The sequence below is a fragment of the Mobula birostris genome, chromosome 28 (assembly GCF_030028105.1).
Source record: "Mobula birostris isolate sMobBir1 chromosome 28, sMobBir1.hap1, whole genome shotgun sequence".
In the NCBI taxonomy this organism is placed as follows: Eukaryota; Metazoa; Chordata; class Chondrichthyes; order Myliobatiformes; family Myliobatidae; genus Mobula; species Mobula birostris.
This window is the reverse complement of record NC_092397.1, coordinates 5,004,509-5,027,240: the sequence shown is the minus strand read 5'-3', so window position 1 is coordinate 5,027,240 and position 22,732 is coordinate 5,004,509. Positions and strand designations below refer to the sequence as shown.

Here is a 22,732-nt window from a genome sequence, read left to right as displayed (position 1 = left end):
AGAGAGTACAGAGAAGATTTACTAGAATGTTACCTGGGTTTCATCTCCTAAGTTACAGAGAAAGGTTGAACAAGTTGGGTCTTTATTCTTTGGAGCGTAGAAGGTTGAGGGGGGGACTTGATAGAGGTATTTAAAACTATGAGGGGGATAGATAGAGTTGACGTGAAAAGGCTTTTTCCATTGAGAATGGGGGAGATTCAAACAAGAGGACATGAGTTGAGAGTTAAAGGGCAAAAGTTTAGGGGTAACATGAGGGGGAACGTCTTTACTCAGAGAGTGGTGGCTGTGTGGAGCGAACTTCCAGCAGAAGTGGTTGGGGCAGGTTCGATGTTGTTATTTAAAGTTAAATTGGATAGATATATGGACAGGAAAGGGATGGAGGGTTATAGGCTGAGTGTAGGTCGGTGGGACTAGGTGAGAGTAAGAGTTCGGCATAGACTAGAAGGGCCGAGATGGCCTGTTTCCGTGCTGTAATTGTTATATGGTTATATAAGAAGTATTCAGAAATGTTGGCGAACTTTTAAGGCACATCTTGTACATAACACAATAAAATACAGCAGTCGCATCACCATCTGGTACAGAGGGGCCACTGCACAGGACTGGGAAAAAGCCGCAGACAGCTGTAAACTCAGCCAGCTCCATCATGGGCACTGACCTCCCCAGCATCCAGGGCACCTTCACTCGAAAAGGCAGCATCCATCGTTAAGGACCCCCATCACCATCTTCTCATTGCTTCCATCAGGGAGGAGGTACAGGAGCCTGAAGAGAGACACTCAATGTTTTAGGAACAGATTCTTCCCTTCCACCATCAGATTTCTGAATGGACATTGAACCCACGAACGCTACCTCACTATTATTCTCCTCTCTTTTTGCGCTACTTCTTAATTTTTTTTCCTGCCCATTACACCACGGGCGTCGAGGGCAGCAATGAAGGTCCTCCGTCTCTGGCGGTGTTCAGGGCTTCCTTCATCGTGTCAGTAGCTTCCTCTCAGTTTTCACTACTGTCGGTCACGCAAGTCCTGGGTGGAGTCTCAGGAATACCATCACACTCAGATGGAGGACGATTCTTCATTGCTGTTCCCGTAACAATTTTGTTTGACCAGTCAGGGTTGTTAGCCCTGAACCTGGAGGACTGGTGGACCACTCTCAGTCTGACCTCTACCCTTTGACCCTGTTTGGCATGGGTGACCCTACCAAGAGCCAAAGCGTAAAGCCCTGACTCCAGCCAACACAGCTCTCTGGGAAGTATTGCAATGTACAATTCACACAAAACAGCAAATTTCACAATATTAAACTTGATTTTTATTCTGATTCTACAGGCCTAGCGTGGGTAAGTGGGTCTAGTACAGATAAATGCAGTGGTCAGCATGGAAACTGTGGGCTGAATGGCCTCTTTCTGTGCTGTATGGCTCTCGGTTTGTGAATACCTGACATGCAGATTGAGCCTTTGATCCTCCCTGTGTCGGAGTCATGGGAATTCCTTGAATGGGGTGTCACAGGTAGTAAACAGAGCTTTCGGCACACTGGCCTTCATAAGTCAAAGTACTGAGTACAGGAGATGGGATGTTATGTTGAAGTTGTATAAGATGTTGGTGAGGCCTAATTTGGAGTGTTGTGTGCAGTTTTGGTCACCGAACTACGGGAAAGATGTAAAAGAGATTGAAAGAGTGCAGAGAAAATTTATAAGGATGTGGCCAGGACTTGGCCCGGGTTTTAGGGAAAGGTTGAAAAGGTTAGGACTTTATTTTCTGGAGCACAGGAGAATGAGGGGAGATTGGATAGAGGTGTACAGAATTACGAGGGTAAATGCAGGCAGGCTTCTTCCACTCAGGTGGGTGAGACAAACTAGAGGTTATGGGTTAAGGGTGAAAGGTGAGAGGTTTAAGGGGAACGTGAGGGGCAATCTCTTCACTCAGAGGGTGGTGAGAGTGTGGAACGAGCTGCCGGCACAAGTGGTAGATGTGGATTTGATTTTGACGTTTAAGAGAAGTTTGGATGAAGGGTATAGAGGGCGCTGGGCGAGGCAGAATTATAGCTCATCATAGACTAGATGGGCCAAAGGGCCTGTTTCTGTGCCACCCTAAATGTTAACCCACATTTCGAAAGGTTGCTGATGGGTTGGACTTCATGCTGTCTGAGGGAATTTGCCTTTTATGTAAGCAAAACATACAATATGCTGGAGGAACTCAGCAGACCGGGCAGCATCTATGGAACAAAGTACAGTCGACATTTCAGGCCAAGACCCTTCGGTAGGAAGAAGAAGAAGAAAGATGACCCGAAGGCGTTGACGGTATTTTTTCCCCCCATAGATGCTGTCTGGCCCACTGAAGTCCCCCAACACTGTGTGTGTTGCTTGGATTTCCAGCACCTGCAGATTCTCTCTCACCTGTATCTGTTATCCAGAACATTCAGGAGCCACTGATCCCGAATCCCTTTTTTTTTGTCTGTGCTCTGCCCTGCACTAGGATGTTCTGGGCTGCGTCTGCATCAACCCCGGGAGGCTGACCAAGGGTCAAGTTGGCGGGACGTATGGCCGGCTGTTTGTGCAGAGGCAGAAGAATGGGGAGACGGACAGGCAGACGCCCTGCGTGGCCGCGCAGGTGGTGAAAATCTGAACTTCCCCCTCCGATGCGCGTGGACGTGTCTGGTATCTGACCGTGGATGTGAAGGTGCCACAGCTTCCCAAGACACCTAGATGTCTCCTGGTAGGACCAGGCATTCCTACTGGGATTTCTTCATCATCTTCTTAAGCCCACCAGCCCTACTGGGGCACAGCTCACCAGGGTCCTCTGTCCTGGGCCAGTCTTTCGAGCTGTCCCCGGGTGCGGCCCATCTTCGAAGATCCCTCCTCTCCCGGGTCTTTGGAGCTTCTGTTGCCATTTCCGTACCCCTGGGCTTTTACAGGATGGGGTTGCCAGCCCCATGTCCGTCTCTCCTCCTTCCGCAGCCGGGCTTGGGACCGTCCATGGTGGTGCTGGAGTCTGACGTGCCCGATACAAAGAACTTGTCGAAACAAGGTTACAGTGGCCTAACACAGTTTTTTTCCCCCCCCCTTTGTTTATTTCCAGCTGCCTAACGTGGCTTTCCCGTGTAAATAAAATAATCTGATTTGCCTCACCAGGCGTGTGGTGTGTTGGCCTTGATTAGTCGGGGGATTGAGTTCAAGAGCCGTGAGATAAAGTTGCAGCTCGATAAAACCCTGGTCAGACCACACTTACGAGGTTGATGGGTTCTTGATTAGTAAGACTGTTAAAGGTTAGGGGGAAAAGGCAGTCAGAATGGGAGGGGAAGTGAATCAGTCAGGGTCGAAAGGCAGAGCAGACTATAAAGATAAGTAATAGATTAAAGAATTAGCTTTTGTCCATAAGACATACAGTCCTGCACAAAGGTCTTGGGTACATGTACTTAGCTTGGGCGCCTAGTACTTCAGCACAGTACTGTATTCGTCAACGCGAAGCGGGGAACGGGTTTGTAAATCTGGCAGGAGCAAAGGATGTTGGGAGTGGCGAGGATGGAGTGTTGCGGGAGGGGTGTGGGACAGGTGGCCAGGGAGGAATGGTGTGGCAAGGGTGCAGACGCACCCAGCCCTGAGATACAATTCCAGATAATTATTCTTTTTCAATCTTTTTATTAGTTTCACAAAATATAAACGTAATACAAAGTTATTGGGAATACATCATTATAATTAACATGAGTAGATACAAAACTAAAGAATTGATTGACAAAACTCCCAATCATAAAGGATATCAATGAATAATACGATTCCAGATAATTATTGATCATTACAGAATGTCTCTCTGGTGCCTCCTGCTCCCTCACTCTCCCTTCCCCTTCTCCCAACCGTGATTCTCCTCTCCCTGCCCCCTTCCCACTCCTGGTCCACAATGGAGACCCGTATCGGTATCAGGACCGTGTAGGGTCCTGGATTGTGGTGAAGGAGAAGGGTTTGCAGGGGAGAGGGGCTGGTGAGGGATGAATAAGTCAGGAGGTAAGTACCCGTGGTGGGTATTGCAATCGATTTACTGTTGTCACAGGTACCAGGATACAGTGAAAAGCTTGTCTTGCACACTGTTCATACAGAGCAGATCAGTACGCAGTGCAACAAGGGAAAACAATAACAGAATCCAGAGTAAAATGTCGCAGCTGCAGAGAGAGTGCAGTGCAGGCAGACAGTAAGGTGTGAGATCAGAACAAGGTAGATTGTGAGGCCGTAGTTATCTCATCGAACAAGAGGTCCGTTCAAGAGTCTGACGCCTGCAGGGTAGAATCTGTCCCTGAGTCTGGTGGGACGAGCTTTCAGGCTTTTGTATCTTCTGCCCGATGGGAGAGGGGCAAAGAGAGAGTGCCCGGGGTGGGTGGGGGTCTTTGATTAGGCTGGCTGCTTTACCGAGGCAGCAAGAGGTTCCAGAGGAGCTTCATGAGAATGATCCCAGGAATGAAAGGGTTAACACCTAAGAAGCGTTTGATGGCTGTGGGCCTGGACTCACTGGAGTTCAGAAGAATGGGAGGAGATCGCATTGAAACCTGTCGAATATTGAAAGGCCTCGATAGAGTGGATGTGGAGAGGATGTTTCCTATAGTGGGGGAGTCTAGGACCAGAGGGCACAGATAGAGTGGATGTGGAGAGGATGTTTCCTATAGTGGGGGAGTCTGGGACCAGAGGACACAGATAGAGTGGATGTGGAGAGGATGTTTCCTATAGTGAGGGAGTCTAGGACCAGAGGACACAGGTAGAGTGGATGTGGAGAGGATGTTTCCTATAGTGGGGGAGTCTAGGACCAGAGGACACAGATGGAGTGGATGGGGAGAGGATGTTTCCTATAGTGGGGGAGTCTAGGACCAGAGGACACAGATAGAGTGGATGTGGAGAGGATGTTTCCTATAGTGGAGGAGTCTAGGACCAGAGGACACAGATAGAGTGGATGTGGAGAGGATGTTTCCTATAGTGGTGGAGTCTAGGACCAGAGGACACAGATAGAGTGGATGTGGAGAGGATGTTTCCTATAGTGGTGGAGTCTAGGACCAGAGGACACAGATAGAGTGGATGTGGAGAGGATGTTTCCTATAGTGGTGGAGTCTAGGACCAGAGGACACAGATAGAGTGGATGTGGAGAGGATGTTTCCTATAGTGGTGGAGTCTAGGACCAGAGGACACAGATGGAGTGGATGTGGAGAGGATGTTTCCTATAGTGGTGAAGTCTAGGACCAGAGGACACAGATGGAGTGGATGGGGAGAGGATGTTTCCTATGTGGGGGAATCTAGGACCAGAGGACACAGCCTCAGACAGAGGGGCGTCCATTTAGAACAGAGTTAAGAGGAATTTCTTTAGCCAGAGAGTGGTTAATCGGTGGAATTCATAGCCACAGACGTCTGTGGAGGCCAATTCGTCTGGTAAGTTAAAGGCGGAGGTTGATAGGTTCTTGATTAGTCAGGGCATCAAAGGTGTACGGGGAGAAGGCAGGAGGATGGGAATGAAGAGGGATAATAAATCAGCCACGATGGAATGGCAGACCAGACTCAATGGGCCGAGTGGCCTGGCTCTACTCCTATGTCTCTGCTCTGGTGTTACAACTCTTGTGTGGAGCCATGAGTCACTTCAGGGTTGTCAGAATTGAATGGGGTGATTCTGGTACCGGAATTGCCAGCAGGAGGAAAGGGGCCACGCTGCATCTGTTGTTTTAAAGTTTATTATGCCTGAAGGATAAAGCCAGCAATCCACAGATAGCCCGTGATCTTGAATCAGATTCAGGTCGCTGACACGTGACGTGAAGCTTGATGTTTTGCGGCCAAGGCACTCCGGATATAGTGACTGGGATTCCTTATGTGTGTGACAGAATCCAAAACGGGCTTAACGTCGCCAGCATATAAAGTTAGCGCTGCAGAGAGAGAGAATAAAAAATAGTGAGGTCGCGTTCCTGGGTTCAGTGTCTTTCGAGAAATCTGATGGCGGAGGGGAAGAAGCTGTTCCTGAACCGTTGAGCGTGTGTCTTCAGGCTCCTGTACCTCCTCCCTGATGGTAGCAATGAGAAGAGGGCATGCCCTGGGTGATGGGGTCTGTGATGGTGGACGCTGCCTTTAGAAGTTGTTCCTAATGCTGGGGAGGCTGGTTACCATGATGGAGCTGCCTGAGTTTGCCACCCTCCGCGGCTTTTTTCCGATCCTGTGCGGTGGCCCCTCCATGTCCGTGGTGATTAGCTCTCCACTGGAGGAAGGTTTCTGTAGGAAAGGTCTTCAGAGGCTGACTTCATGAGCTCTTGCGAAGCTGTGCTCCCTTCTTGCGGTCGAGCAAATCAGTCGTCTTAAATTTTAATGTTCACTCTGCATCCTGACTATCCGAAACTAGAGGGCACAGATACGAGATAAGAGGGGGGAAATATAAGAGATCCGAGAGGCAGCTTCTTCACACGGACAGTATCGAGTGACCTGCCAGAGGAAACGGCCGAGGGGAGCACAGTTCCAGCGGAAGCATTTGGATAGGCATGTGGAGGGAATTGGCTTGGAAGGTTATGGGCTGAACGCAGGCTAGTGGGACTAGCAGGATGCTGTGGTCAGCATGGACCAGATGGGCTGAATGGCCTGCTTCTGTGTAGTATTCATCTTTAATCGGAAATAATATCTCCTCCTTGTTGACGATCAACACCAGCACACCTCGGGGATGTGTGTTTGCCCACTGCTCTGCACCGATGACTATGTGGCTAGGCGCGGCTCAAATGCCACCTATAAATTTGCTGATGATGCAACCACCGTTGGCAGAATCTCAGATGGTAACAAGAGGGCGTACAGGAGCGAGGTGTACCAGCTAGTGGAGTGGTAGGAACAGCCTTACACTCAACGTCAGTCAGACCGAAGAGCAGATTGTGGACTTCAGAAAGGATAAGATAAGGGAACACACACCAGTCTTCCCAGAGGGATCAGAACTGGAGACAGTGAACAATTTCAAGTTCCTGAGTGTCAATATCTCTGAGGATTGAAACCTGGACCCAACACATCGATACAGCTACAAAGGCCCGACAGCGGCTATATTTCATTGGGAGTTTCAGGAGATTTAGTAGGTCACCAAAGACACTCGCGAGTTCTACAGGTGTACCGTGGAGAGCATTCTAACTGGCTGCATCACCGTCTGGTATGGGGGGAGGGGTGGAGAGTTGGTCTAGTGTAGAGGATTTAAATAAGCTGTGGGGAGTTGTAAACTCAGTCAGCTCCATCACGGGCACTAGTCTCCGTAGTATCCAGGACATCTTCAAGGAGCGATGCCTCAGAAAGGCAGCATCCATCATTAAGGGCATGCCCTCTTCTCATTGCTACCATCAGGGAGGAGGTACAGGAGCCTGAAGACACACACTCAACGATTCAGGAACAGCTTCTTCCCCTCTACCATCAGATTTCTGAATGGACATTGAACCCGTGAACACTACCTCACTACTTTTTTATTTCTATTTTTGCACCACTTACTTAATTTAACTATTTAATATACTTGCTGTAATTCACATTTTTTCTACTATCATGTATTGCATTGTCCTGCTGTTGCAAAGATGACAAATTTCACAACATATGCCGGTGATATTAAACCTGATTCTGATTGTAATGCTCAACTATTATTAGACTACTTGACAGGGTGAAAAGAAACTATGTCCTCCTTGCGATTCTGATGAATGTAAATCTTGTTTGCCTTCTTCCGGCTGTGTAACTCTGACACAACAACGGCAGAGCTGATGAATCCTGGCAATTGGTCTCCACGGAACAAAACCCGGGGTATAGACACCCTCTCCCTCATGCAAGACACGCTCTTCGCTGCCTCTCGGCCCAAGTGCCAATGATAAACCCAGTTCCCAATCGGACTCTGGCAATAGAGAGATTTGGGAACAACGTATGAGAAATGTGTAGGAGCGCCACTAGCCACCAAGCGCTCCTCGTATGATAAGCCTTTCAATCTTATTTTATTTGTCACATGAACACGGAACAGCAAATTTCACAACCTTCTGTGTGCCGGTGATTGTGAAACGTGCAGTGAAGTGCCTGTTTGCATCAAATTGAGTCGGCAAGGACTGTGTTAGGCAGCCCGCAGGTGTTGCCACATTTCCAGCTCCAACTGAACATGCCCACGAGGTGCTAACCCTCCGCCGTACATCTTCAGAACCTGGGAGGAGACCGGTGCGGCATTTCTAGTTACTAAGAAGGAGGGATTATCCATCAGCCTGTAACTCAAGCTCAAAGTAAATTTATTATCAAAGCACCTGTCCAGCCCTGAGATTAATTTTCGTGCCGATATTCACAGTAAATACAAAGAGATGCATAGGAACCCACCTAGTAACGCTGTCTTGCTCGGCCGTATCATGTTTGGCCAAATGATAATTAAACTGAGAAGCAATGAAAGACCGCACCCAACAAGACAGACGCACAACCAATGTGGGAAGGCAACAAACTCTGCAAATACAAAAGGAAAATAATAATCAGTAATAAATAAGCAATAAGTATCAATAACATGAGGTGAAGAGTCCTTGAAAGTGAGTCCATAGGTTGTGGGAACAGTTCGGTGTTGGCGTGAGTGTGGTTATCCCCACTCGTTCAAGCGCCTGATGGTTGAAGGGTAATAACTGTTCCTGGACCTGTTGGTGTGAGTCCTGAGGCTCCTGTGCCTCCCCAGTGGCAGCAGCAAGAGGAGAGAATGGCCTGGGAGGTGGGAGTCCCTGGTGATGCTTCCCTGTGACAGTGCTCCATGTCAATGTGCTGAATGGTTGGAAGGGCTTTCCCCGTGATGGACTGGGCCATAGCCGCTACTTTTTGTAGGGCATTGGTGTTTCCATCCCGGGCTGTGATGCAACCTGTCGATATGCTGTCCGCCGCACATCTATAGAAGTTTGTCAAAGTTTTAGATGACGTGCCAAATCACAAATGCAATGGTTTGTAGTGTGGCTGAAAACCAAAGACTCCCATGGATTATGTCAATGTGCAGGGGATCTATTGAAAAACAGCACACCAAGGAGGTGGAGGAACTCAACATCTGTGGAGGAGAGTGGGCATTCGAGACGTATCGGGCTGAGACCCTTCATCAGGATCAGAAAGACAGACGGCCCGTATAAAAAGGTAGCAGAAACCGGCTGGTGACGGGGTGGGTGGAGAGCAGTGAGAGTGCAAGGAGCTGGGAGGTGATAGGTGGAAGTGACAAAGGGCTGAAGAGGATGGAAGAGACTCGAGAGAGGACAATGGGCCACAGAGTAAAGGGAGGGAGGTAAGGAGGGGAACTGGAGGGAGGAATGTGTGGGCAGATCAGGAGGGCAGCGGATGGCTGATGGGACCAATGAGACATAGAAATCTACAGTACATTACAGGCCCTTCGGCCCACAATGTTGTGCCAACCATGTAACCTGCTCTAGAGACTGCCTAGAATTACCCTACCACATAGCCCTCTATTTTTCTAAGCTCAATGTACCTACCTAAGGGTCTCTCAAAAAACACTATTGTAACTGTCTCTACCACTGTCGCTGGCAGTGCATTCCACGCACCTACCAATCTGCGTGTGTGAAAAACTTGCCTTTGATATCCCCTCTGTACCTACTTCCAAACACCTTAAAACTACGCCCCCTTGTGTTAGCCACTTCAGCCCTGGGAAAAAGCCTCTGGCTATCCACACAATCAATGCCTCTCATCATCTTATGCACCTCTATCAGGTCACCTCTGATCCTCTGTCGCTCCAAAGAGAAAAGGCCGAGTTCACTCAATCTATTCTCATCAGGCATGCTTCCCCAATCCAGGCAACATCCTTGTAAATCTCCTCTGCACTCTCTCTATAGCATCCACATCCTTCCTGTAGTGAGGTGACCAGAACTGAACACAATACTCCAAGTGGGGTCTGACCAAGGTCTTGTATAGCTGTAACAATGCGATAAGGGGAACAGAGGGGCGCCGTTACCAGAAATTAGGGAGATCAAAAGTTTTATTAGTTTGAGAAGTATTTTCTGGGATCTGGAAATACAGATCCATAATACCTTGGAAATGGTCTCACAGGTAGATAGAGTCGTAAAGGGAGCTTTTGGCCCATTGGCCTTCATAAGTCAAAGTATTGCGTACAGGAGATGGGGATGTTATTTTGAAATTGTATAAGACATAGGGAGTATTGTAAGCAGTTCTGGTCGCCTACCAACAGGAAAGATGTCAATAAGCTTGAAAGGGTGCAGAGAAAATTTACAAGGATGTTTTCAGGATTTGAGGACCTGGGTTATAAGGAAAGGTTGAAAAGGTTAGAGCTTTACTCCCTGCTGTATAGGAGAATGAGGGGAGATTTGATAGAGGTAGACAAAACTATCAGGAGTATAGATAGGGCAAATGCAAGCGGACTTTTTCCACAGAGGTTGGGCGAGACTAGATCTAGCGGTCATGGGTCAAGGGTGAATGGTGAAATATTTAAGGGGAGCATATCCACTCAGAGGAAGGTTCCAGTGCAGAACAAGACACCAGTGGAGGTGATGGAGGCAGGTTGGATTGTAACAATTAAGAGCTTGGGTAAGTGAATGGATGAGGGGTGTAGAAGGCTGTGGTCTGTGTATGGGGAGATGTGACTAGGCAGGAAAACTAGCACAGGCTAGATGGGCCAAGGGGCTTGCTTCTGTGCTGTAGTTTTCTATGACTAAAAAAGATCTGCTGGCATAAACACTAAAGATTCTATAGATGCAGGAAATCCAGAGTAACACACACAAAATGCTGGAGGAACTCAGCAGATCAGGCAGCATCTGCGGAGGGGAATATAGAGTCAACATTTCAGGATGAGACATTTCATCAGGATTGGAAAGCAAAGTGGGGGGAGCCAGAATAAGAAGCTGGGGGGGGGGGAGGAAGGAGTACAAGTTAGCAACGTGATAGGTGAGGGGGAGGGGGATGAAGTAGGAAGCTGGGAGGTGATAGGTGGACGAGGTAAAGGGCTGAAGAAGGAGAAATCTGATAGGGGAGGAGGAGAGATGGGGTGAGAGAGGAACCAGAATGGGGAAGGAATTATCAGAAATCGGAGAAATTGGTGCTCATGCCATCAGATGAAATATGAGGTGTTGCTCCCCCCAACTAGAGCGTGGCCTCATGCAGCCGAGGAGACCCACGGGGCACAGAGTCACTGCTGGTAACTTGTTTATCGCTCGCGGCCTTTGTGGTTTCCTCTGTCTTGACACTTCTGAGTAAACAGGAGTCGAGTCCTGTCGGCTTTGGGACCTAACCTGCCTCCTCGCCACCTGACTTCTGTTTACAACCCGCCCGGACTGGCAAAGGGAACTCGTGGCCTCGAGTCCTGGCACCGTACATCAAATGTGTCGGTCTGGAGCAAAATCAGCTTTGACAGCACCCTGGAAGAAAGACTCCTGTTACTCCTTGGAACCTCTCCGATGAAGAAAAGTCCTAAGCACCTTGGTTTGCCATGGTGAGTTCTTTTTTTAAAAAAAAAGACTTTTTGGAGATGGAAAATGCAAATATCAGGTTAGGTTTAGGCAAATTGAATTAACAGCAAATGAATAATTTTCCGATATTTATTACAATTCAGCCAGACGTCTCCCATGAGATTGTAAAAATTTCGGTTCATCTTTCAAATCAGGAATTTAGCAGATTGTTCCTTTATTTAGAGATATAGCACAGAACAGGCCCTTCGGCCCTTCGAGCCGCGCCGATTTAACCCTAACCTAACCACGGGACAGTTTACAATGACGTTTAACCTACCTACCGGTAGGTCTTTGGCCTGTGGGAGGAAACCAGAGCACCTGGAGGAAACCCACGCAGTCACGAGGAGTACAAGCTCCTTACGGGCAGCGGCGGGAATTGAACCCTGAACTCGATTGCCCCCGAGCTGTGATAGCATCGTGCTGACCCCTCAGCCCTTTCTCGAAGGTCACACACTTCAAGGTCAAAGTGCAGCCTACTGCCGCATGCACAAGTGCAACAGAAAGCTTGTAGCAGCAATCATGGACGCATTAGCATCAGATAAGGCTCCAGTTCACTTACTTATCATACAGTGAAATGTGTCATTTGCGTTAGCCAGCAAACATCCAGTGTTCGGGGGGAGAAAAAAAGAACAAGTAACACACAGAACTTGAATCCCAGAGTCCCCAAAGTGAGTCCACAGTCAGAGAGCCAAGTCAGTGCCAAGGCGAGGGCCGGTGGTTGTAGGCCGCAGCTGCAAAGTGGGTTCAGTGCTGAGGCGAGTTAAGCCTCCTCACAGGGTAGAGAGTTGAACGCCAGTTTGTCCTTTTCCCCCGGTCTTGAAGCCTTAATCTTTTCAATCTGGCTCGGCACTTAAATCGGCTAACCATTGATCTGTTTCCCACTCTCGGGCCTGGAATTCACTCCAACAATGGCCGCCGGGGCCTTACCTGCAATCTCGAGCCTGCTCCGTTCTTGTCCCTTTCTCTCTTCTCCTTGATCTACCAGTTCCTCTGACAGCAGTCCAACCCTATCGCCCACACATTCCTCCCACTGGTTCCCTCCCCCTTATTTGGTTCCACGCTCCACCTGTCTTTCCTATCAGATCCCACCATCTGTAGCCCTTGGTCACCTCCCAGCCTCTACCTCTATCGCCAGCCTCCCCTCCTACATCTGCCTCTCACCTAGATCCACCCATCACCTCCCAGCCTCTATCACTATTCCTATCCTCTTTTCTCCATATGTCTAACACCCCTCCCTCACCTAGATCCACCCATCACCTCCCAGCCTCTGTCACTACTCCTGCCCTCCCCTCCTCCATCTGCCTCTCACCCCTCCCCATCTGGATCCACCAATCATCTGCCAGATCTTGCTCCACCCCTTCATCCCTGCTATCTCCCATTTATCTTTCGGTCCATTTCAAGGGCCTTGACCTGAAATGTCAACTGTCCATTTCCCACAGATGCTGCCCGACCCGCTGAGTTCTTCCAGCAGTTTGTCTGTGTTGCTTCAGACTCCAGCTTCTGTGGAATCTCTTGTGTCTCCCGCATATTTGTTACTCGGATTACCCTGTGCCTCACTCCATCTTTGTTCCTCTCTGCCCTCTCTTTATATGAAGTGCTCATTATAGGCAGAGAGGGAGTGGGCTTCCTGAATGTTCGAGGCGAATGGATTTTGATCCCTCATTCTCTCTTTTTTCTGTCTCCTCCCTTTCTGTCTTTCTCCTGTGATGTCTGTTAGTGTCTCTCTACCTGAGGCAGTTCCTCAGTGTGTCTACCTGCCTTTCCATAAGCCCACAAGATATAGGAGCAGAATTAGGCCACTCGGGCCTTCAAGTCTGCTCTGTCATTCCATCAAAGGTTCAAAGCTACATTTAATGTCAGAGAAATGTGTACAATATACGTCCTGAAATGCTTTTTCTTCGCAATGGACTTTTAACGTTGTAATCCAGCGAGTTGTTTGTTATGTTTCCCCTCTCGCTGTGAAACGGAGACACCTCTTTCCTCCCTTATTAGGAGGAGAGAGAGATCCTGTGGTATGTTGAATACCGGGTGAACGAGTAGTCTTTGGGGTAACTGCAAGTCTGTGTGTTTGCTGTTGCTTTGCTCACGCTTGAGTGCTGGGTGGCGGGTACCGAAGCCTTTTTTTTTTGCTGCTGGGGTGGAGGGGAGATAGTTGCTAGCTGCCGCTTACGCGCAGGAGCGAGGGGTAGCTGGAGGGGACTTCGGGGTTCTAACATTTAACTGTCATTCAATCTTGGGGGGCAGTCCTGTTTTCATGGATGGTTGTGAAGAAAAAGCATTTCAGAATATATATTGTACACATTTCTCTGACATTAAATGTACCTTTGAACCTCCTTTGAACCCTCTCCAGTGTCAGCACATCCTTTCTAAGATAAGGGGCCCAAATCTGCTCACAACTGTCCAACTGAGGCCTCACCAGTGCTTTATAAAGTCTCAACGTTACATCCTTGTTTTTTATATTCTAGTCTTCTCGAAATAAATGGTAACATCCTATGAGCATCTTACGCCCCTATAGTGAGTGGACAGCATGGAATTTATGATTTTCCACGGGCATAACATAAAACCATAATGTTATGAAGAATGAAATTTCAGTCACTTTTTCCAAATATTTAAAGCTTTCCCCCTCGGGGAGTTACGGAGTATTCTGCAGGAGTGAGTAGATTTTTTTAAAAAGTCCAGATGGCAAGTATCTGAACCCATAAACCGATCATTTAAGACATAGTGCAAATTCTCAGATTATTCCCTCGAGCTTAAATCCTCTCCCCCCCTCCCAAGATAGCTCATTACATTTTTAAGTGCACCCCCCTCTCCTCCTGGGCTGAAGCCATAAGACAGAGGGGCAGAATTAGGCCATTTGGCCCATCGAGTCTGCTCCGCCATTCCATCAGACCAAATATCAGAGCGGGGAAAATATGTGATCTGAGTGACTTTACCGTGGAATGATTGTTGGTGCCGGAGGAGAGGGACGGGCCAGTGTTCAGCTCTCTGCTCCGCGCTGAAATGAGACTGTGGCCTGTAACTAATGGGCCCCTGGACTGGCTGTAATGACAGACGAGGTGGTTTGAGTATCTCAGAAACTGCTGATCTCCTGGGATTTTCACACACAACATTCTCTAGAGTTTACAGAGAACAGCGCAAAAGACAAAAAACACCCAGTGAGCGGCAGTTCTGTGGGCTAAAACACCCTGTTAATTGGAGAGGTCAGAGGAGAATGGCCAGACTGGTTCAAGCTGACAGGAAGGCGACAGTAACTCAAATAACCACACGTTACAACAGTGATGTGCAGAAGAGCACCTCTGAACGCACAGCACGCCGAACCGTGAAGTGAATGGGCTGCAACAGCAGAAGACCTTTTGCTGAACAGCAGTTCGAGCCCCAGCCGAGGCTGCGTGTTGTGTCCTCAAGCAAGGCACTTAACCACACACTGCTCTGCGACGACACTGGTGCCAAGCTGTATGGGTCTTAGTGCCCTTCCCTTGGACAACATCGGTAGCGTAGAGAGGGGAGACTTGCAGCATGGGCAACTGCCGGTCTTCCATACAACCTTGCCCAGGCCTCAGTCAACATTGAAAATTGATGGACAGCCAATGAAGAAGAACTACCTGTAAGGAGGTTGTACGTTTCCCAGCGACTGCTTGGATTTCCTCCGGCAGCTGCTGTGTCATCCACATTGGTCACGTGGGTGCGGACTCATTGAGCCGAAGGGCCTGCTACTGTGCCGAGCAGCTGCGTGGAGTTCTCCAGCGCATTTTCAATCTGGGTCTCAGCACGGAAAGGGTCCCGACTGTGTGGCGAACGTCACGCATGGTCCCGGTACCCAAGAAGGGCCGACCGAAAGTCTTGAGTGAATACTGTCCAGTGGCCCTGACCTCACACATCATGAAGACCCTAGAGCAGTGGTCCCCAACCACCGGGCCACGGACCGGTACCAGGCTGCAAAGCATGTGCTACCAGGCCCTGAGGAAACGATACGAGTCAGCTGCACCTTTCCTCATTCCCTGTCACGCACTGTTGAACTTGAACATAGGGTTGCCAACTGTCCTGTATTTGCCAGGACATCCCGTATATTGGGCTAAATTGGTTTGTCCCATACGGGACCGCCCTTGTCCCGTATTTCCCCTGCTAAGGTACAGCATTCCTAGGAAACCTTTCGTGCCAAAATGGCGTGAAGCGAAGAAGCAATTACCATTAATTTATATGGGAAAAATTTTTGCGCGTTCCCAGACCCAAAAAATAACTTAACAAATCATACCAAATAACACATAAAACCAAAAATAAATAACACTAGCATATAGTAAAAGCAGGAATGATATGATAAATACACAGCCTATATAAAGTAGAAATAATGTACGTACAGTGTAGTTGGGAAGATGAAGGCAAAACCAATTAGTGGGGAAAAAATCGGCAAGTAAGCACATGCACACGTCACGCATGCGCACACAGGTGCCCGCGCAAGGATTCATTGTCATGGTAATCTTTCCTGGGGTAAAGTGTCCCGGGATTTGACTGCTACTTTTGTCCCTTATTTGGGAGTGAGAAAGTTGGCAACCCTAACTGTAAGAGACATGTTGAGGTGAGTTTAACCCTACCTGAACAACCCCCCCCCCCACCACCCCCGGTCGGCCAGTCTGCAAGAACATTGTCAATATTAAACCGGTCCACGGTGCAAAAAAGGTTGGGGACCCCTGTCCTAGAGAAGCTGACCCTGGCTCACTTCTGACCCCGGCCAGATCAGCCCTGCAGTTTGCCTACCAGAAGCACACTGGAGTCGACGATGCTGTCATCTACCTGCTGAACAGAGCCTACTCCCACTTGGATAACCCGGGCACCACTGTGAGGATCATGTTTTTTTTCCTGATTTCTCAAGTGCCTTCAATACCACACAGCCCTCATTGCTGGGGGTGGGGGGGGAGCTCCGTTCAGTGCAGATTGGCACTTCCGTTGTATCCTGGATAGCGGACTACCTGACTGGCAGACCGCTGTTTGTGCAGCTTCAGAGCTGTGTGTCAAACATGGCTTTAAGCAGCACTGGGGTCCCACAGGGAACTGTATTGGCTCCCTTCCTGTTTACCCTTTAGATACAACACTGAGTCATGTCATCTGCAGAAATTCTCTGATGACTCAGCAACAGTTGGGTGTATAAAGGGAGGACGGGAGGATGAATACAGGGCCCTGGTGGAGGACTTTGTCAAATGGTGCAAGCTGAATCATCTGCAGCTGATCATCAGTAAGACAAAGGAGATGCTGATGGACTTTAGGAAGATTGAGCCTGCACTGCTCCCTGTTACAATCGATGGTGAGGACTTGGGTGTGGTGAGGACCTACAAGTACCTGGGGGTGCACCTGGATGACAGGCTTGAGGGGAGCACCAACACGGAGGCTGTGTACAAGAAGGGCCAGAGCCACCTCTACTTCCTGAGGAGACTGAGGTCCTTTGGAGTTTGCAGGCCTCTCCTTCACATGTTCTACCAGTCTGTTGTCGCCAGCACAATCTTCTATGCAGGGCAATGACATCAACATGGGTGATGCCAACACACTCATTAGAAAGGCTGGCTCTGTTATAGGAGTCAAACTGGACACACTGGAGGCTGTGGTAGAACAAAGAACCCTATGGAAAATCCTGGCAATTCTGGACAATGTTTCTCACCCTCTGCATGCCACCTTGGCTGAACAGAGGAGCACTTTTAGTAATAGACTAAGACAACTGTGCTGCTCCAAAGAGTGTGAGGTCATTCTCACCCTCGGCCATTAGGCTCCGTAATGAGTCAATCTATAGCAGGGGAAGTGGTGACCCCCTCCTGTTAGATTGTTGGAGATAACTTATTTTTTATTAGAAACCATGGAAGCTACAGCACAGAAACAGGCCTTTTGGCTGTGCCGAACCATTTTCTGCCTAGTCCCACTGACCTGCACACAGACCATATCCCTCCAGACACTTCCCATCCATGTATCTGTCCAATTTATTCTTAAATGTTAAAAAAGAACCCACATTTACCACCTCGTCTGGCAGCTCATTCCATACTCCCACCACTCTCTGTGTGAAGAAGCCCCCCCTAATGTTCCCTTTAAACTTTTCCCCCCTCACCCCTAACCCATGTCCTCTGGTTTTTTTCTCCCCTTGCCTCAGTGGAAAAAGCCTGCTTGCATTCACTCTGTCTATACCCATCATAATTTTATATACCTCTATCAAATCTCCCCTCATTCTTCTACGCTCCAGGGAATAAAGTCCTAACCTATTCAACCTTTCTCTGTAACTGAGTTTCTCAAGTCCTGGCAACATCCTTGTAAACCTTCTCTGCACTCTTTCAACCTTATTTATATCCTTCCTGTAATTTGGTGACCAAAACTGAACACAATACTCCAGATTCGGCCTCACCAATGCCTTATACAACCTCACCATAACATTCCAGCTCTTATACTCAATACTTTGATTAATAAAGGCCAATGTACCAAAAGCTCTCTTTACGACCCTATCTACTTGTGACGCCACTTTTAGGGAATTTTGTATCTGTATTCCCAAATCCCTCTGTTCTACTGCACTCCTCAGTGCCTTACCATTAACCCTGTATGTTCTACCTTGGTTTGTCCTTCCAACGTGCAATACCTCACACTTGTCTGTATTAAGCTCCATCTGCCATTTTTCAGCCCATTTTTCCAGCTGATCCAAGTCCCTCAGCAGGCTCTGAAAACCTTCCTCACTGTCTACTACACCTCCAATCTTTGTATCATCAGTAAATTTGCTGATCCAATTTACCACATTATCATCCAGATCATTGATATAGATGACAAATAACAATAGACCCAGCACTGATCCCTGTGGCACACCACTAGTCACAGGCCTCCACTCAGAGAAGCAATTCTCTACCACCACTCTTTGGCTTCTTCCATTGAGCCAATGTCTAATCCAATTTACCACCTCTCCATGTATACCTAGCGACTGAATTTTCCTAACTAACCTCCCATGCGGGACCTTGTCAAAGGCCTTACTGAAATCCATGTAGACAATATCCACTGCCTTCCCTTCATCCACTTTCCTGGTAACCTCCTCGAAAAACTCCAATAGATTGGTCAAACATGACCTACCATGCACAAAGCCATGTTGACTCTCCCTAATAAGTCTCTGTCTATCCAAATGCTTGCAGATTCTGTCTCTTAGTACTCCCTCCAATAACTTACCTACTACTGATGTTAAACTCACCGGCCTATAATTTCCCGGATTACTTTTCCATCCTTTTTTAAACAACGGAACAACATGAGCCACTCTCCAATCCTCTGGCACCTCACCCGTAGACAGCGACATTTTAAATATTTCTGCCAGGGCCCCCGCGATTTCAACACTAGTCTCCTTCAAGGTCCGAGGGAACACTCTGTCAGGTCCCGGGGATTTATCCACTTTAATTTTCCTCAAGACAGCAAGCACCTCCTCCTTTTCAATCTGTACAGTTTCCATGATCTCACTACTTGATTCCCTCAATTCCATAGACTTCATGCCAGTTTTCTTAGTAAATACACACAAAAAACCTACTTAAGATCTCCCCCATTTCCTTTGGTTCTGCACATAGCCAACCACTCTGATCTTCAAGAGGACCAATTTTATCCCTTACAATCCTTTTGCTCTTAATATACCTGTAAAAGCTCTTTGGATTATCCTTCACTTTGACTGCTAAGGCAACCTCATGTCTTCTCTTAGCCCTCCTGATTACTTTCTTAAGTATTTTCTTGCACTTCTTATACTCCTCAAGCACCTGATTTACTCCCTGTTTCCTATACATTTCATACAACTCCCTCTTCTTCTTTATCAGAGTTGCAATATCCCTTGAGAACCAAGGTTCCTTATTCCTATTCAATTTGCCTTTAATCCTGACAGGAACATACAAACTCTGCGCTCTCAAAATTTCCCCTTTGAAGGCTTCCCACCTACCAATCACACCTTTGCCAGAGAACAACCTGTCCCAATCCATGCGTTTTAGATACTTTCTCATTTCTTCAAATTTGGCCTTCTTCCAGTTCAGAACCTCAACCCTAGGACCAGATCTATCCTTGTCCATGATCAAATTGAAACTAATGGTGTTATCATCACTGGAACCAAAGTGCTCCCCTACACAGACTTCCGTCACTTGTCCTAACTTGTTTCCTAACAGGAGATCCAATATTGCATCCCCTCTAGTTGGTCCCTCTATATATTGATTTAGAAAACTTTCCTGAACACATTTTACAAACTCTAAACCATCTCGACCCCTAACAGTATGGGAGTCCCAATCAATGTATGGAAAATTAAAATCCCCTACCACCACAACTTTGTTTCCTGCAGTTGCCTGCTATCTCTCTGCAGATTTGCTCTTCCAAGTCTCGTTGACTATGGGTGGTCTGTAATACAATCCCACTAATGTGGCCATACCTTTCCTGTTTCTCAGCTCCACCCATAAGGACTCAGTAGACAAGCCTTCTAATCTGTCCTGCCTGAGCACTGCTGTAATATTTTCCCTAACAAGCAATGCTACTCCCCCACCTTTCATTCCTCTGCCTCGATCACATCTGAAACATCGGAACCCTGGAATATTAAGCTGCCAGTCCTGCCCCTCCTGTAGCCAAGTTTCACCAATTGCTATAACATCATAATTCCACGTGTCAACCCACGCCCTCAACTCATCCGCCTTCCCCGCAATACTCCTAGCATTGAAATATATACACCTCAGAAGATTTTTACCACCACTCACAACCTTTCTATCAGCGGATTTGCTTGAACTTTTAACATCATTTATTTTCACCCCAGCCACACTGTCAGCTCTGGCACTCTGGTTCCCATCCCCCTGCAAATCTAGTTTAAAGCCTCCCCAATAGCACTAACAAACCTCCCTGAAAGGATATTGGTCCCCCTGTAGTTCAAGTGTAACCTGTCTCTCTTGTACAGGTCCCACCTGCCCCAGAAGAGGTCCCAATGATCCTGAAATCTGAAACCCTGCTCCCTACACCAGTTCCTCAGCCACTTGTTCATCCTCCAGAGCTTCCTATTCCTACCCTCACTGGCACCTAGCACAGGTAGCAATCCTGAGATTACCACCCTCGAGGTCCTGCTTTTCAACTTCCTACCAAGCTCTCTATACTCACTGTCCAGGACCTCCTCACTCTTCCTTGCTATGTCATTCTTTCTACTTCTCTTCTAATATGTATATCCATGCACTTATAATACTACTGTGACCGTAATTTCCTTTGGGATTAATAAAGTATCTGCCTAAATAAAAAAAAATTAATATAAGGAGCAGCTGATGGATCTGGTCCTGTACTTGTTGGAATTCAGAAGATCTCATTGAAACCTATCGAATGATGAAAGGCCTAGGTAAAATGGATGTGGAGAGGATGGTGGGAGAGTCTAAGATGAAAAGACACAGCCTCAGAATAGAGAGATGTCCTTTTAGAGCGGAGATGAGGAGGAATTTCTTTAGCCACAGAGTGGTGCATCTGTGGAATTTTTTGCCACAGACGGCTGCGGAGGCCAAGTCATTGGGTATATTTAAAGCAGAGGCAGTGGCAGCAGTACAGTGCAATACATAATAAAACATATAAAAATTAAACTAAACAGGTAGTGCAAAAAGAGAGCAAAAAAAGACACTCGGTAGTGTACATGGGTTCATTGTCTGTTCAGTTCCTGGGTGCCAACATCTCTGAGGATCTAACCTGCACCCAACGTATCGATGCAGCTACAAAGAAGACCCGACAGTGGCTAAACTTCATTAGGAGTTTGAGGAGATTTGGTTTGTCACCAAAGACACTCTCTAATTTTATAGATGTACTGTGGAGAGCTTTCTAGCTGACTGCATTACCGTCAGGTATGGGGCGGGTAGGGGCTTCTGTACAGGATGGAAATAAGCTGCGGAGAGTTGTAACCTCAGTCAGATCCATCGTGGGCACCGGCCTCCGGAGTATCCAGGACATCTTCAAAATGTGATGCCTCAGAAAGGTGGCATCCATCATTAAGGACCCCCACCACCCAGGACATGCTGTCTTGTCATTGCTACCATCAGGAAGGAGGTACAGAGGCGCTGAGACTCACGCTCAACAATTCAGGAACATCCCTTCCTTTCCAGTCCCAATGAAGGTTCTCGGCCTGAAATGTTAACCTTGCTTCTCCATAGATGCTGCCTGACCTGCTGAGTTCCTCCAGCATTGTGTGTGTGTTACTCCACAAACCCAACGTCTTTTGCCCCCCCCCCCAAGTTCCCAACTTGGGGTCCACGGACCTATCGGTTAATGGTATGGGTCCTTCTGACCTCTACCACTCCCCCCACAGTTCTAGACTCCCCCACCCTGGGGCAAACACTGTGGCCACCTTATCTACCCCCTACCCCCCCTTCATGATTTTATAGACCGTTCCGAGGTCAACCAGGACTCCTTGGTGCCAGGGCCAAACATCGCCTCATTGCCAAGGGAAGCCCCTCTCCCCTCAGCTACGGACCTCCCTCTCTCCTCCGGGGTGGAACCGGGTACGGCGTCAGAGCCCAAACCGGGCGTTGGATGGGCTGCTCCTAGGGCGGCGGGGCGGGGCTGGGTCGGCGTTGGTGGCTCTCCCTCGCCTGAGTCTCATGGGTTAGGGTCAGTATGAGTGGTCGGGACGCTGCGTTGGCACCGGCTCGGTCCTCGGACTGTGTTGGAAGCTGACGCCCCTCATCTCCCGCTTCGTAATCCGATCGGAGGGGGGCATCTTCGATAATTGAAAGATAAACTATATTCGCCTAATTTGTCACGTGTATAGCAAAACATTCGGTGAGGTGACTTGTTTGCGTTAAAGACCGACACAGCCCGAGGGTGCGCCCGCAAGTGGTACCATTTCTCCGGCACCAACGTCTAACTCACTAGCCCTGACCTTAACACCTTGGGGCTGTGGGAGAAAACCGGAGCACCCGGAGGAAATCCGTGCAGTTCGCGGGGAGAGCGTGCAAACTCCTCGCAGACAGCGACGGGAATTTAACCCGGGTCGCTAGTGGTCTGCAGCATCACGCCACCTACTCCTGGGGTTGTAATCGGTCCCGATCGGATTCGATCCACGGACACAACGGCTCCAGTTACCGTTCCACGTCGTTTTAAGGAGCTTGGAAGCAGGTACGAGGGGGACGTCAGGCGTAAGTTTTTCACACAGTAAGTGGTGGGTGTGTGGGATGCACTTCCGGCGACGGTGGTGCAGCCGGATACAACAGGGTCTTGCAAGAGACTCTTAGATTGGTACTAGACGACACCGGTGCCAAGCTGTATGGGTCCTAATGCCCTTCCCTTGGACAACATCGGTGTCTTGGAGAGGGGAGACTTGCAGCATGGGCAA

The 22,732-nt window shown here is 48.3% G+C and overlaps 3 protein-coding genes across 4 annotated transcripts in view; 2 read left to right on the top strand and 1 right to left on the bottom strand.

The window, feature by feature from the left end:
* The window catches only part of pola2 (polymerase (DNA directed), alpha 2), an 82,417-nt gene extending 79,301 nt beyond the window's left edge, over window positions 1-3,116 (top strand). For both annotated transcript variants that reach the window (XM_072246050.1, XM_072246049.1), the window contains exon 18: window positions 2,466-3,116. In XM_072246050.1, the coding sequence (XP_072102151.1) occupies window positions 2,466-2,615 (150 nt within the window). In that variant the 3' untranslated portion in view covers window positions 2,616-3,116. The remainder of the gene's footprint in view (window positions 1-2,465) is intronic.
* Window positions 1-22,732, bottom strand: part of rnaseh2c (ribonuclease H2, subunit C) — a 515,876-nt gene that overhangs the window by 304,837 nt on the left and 188,307 nt on the right. The gene's annotated exons all lie outside the window — the stretch shown is intronic.
* Window positions 11,055-22,732, top strand: part of LOC140189336 (cdc42 effector protein 2-like) — a 50,505-nt gene continuing 38,827 nt past the window's right edge. The window contains exon 1 of the mRNA XM_072246066.1: window positions 11,055-11,402. The gene's annotated coding sequence lies outside the window, so the exon portion shown is untranslated. The remainder of the gene's footprint in view (window positions 11,403-22,732) is intronic.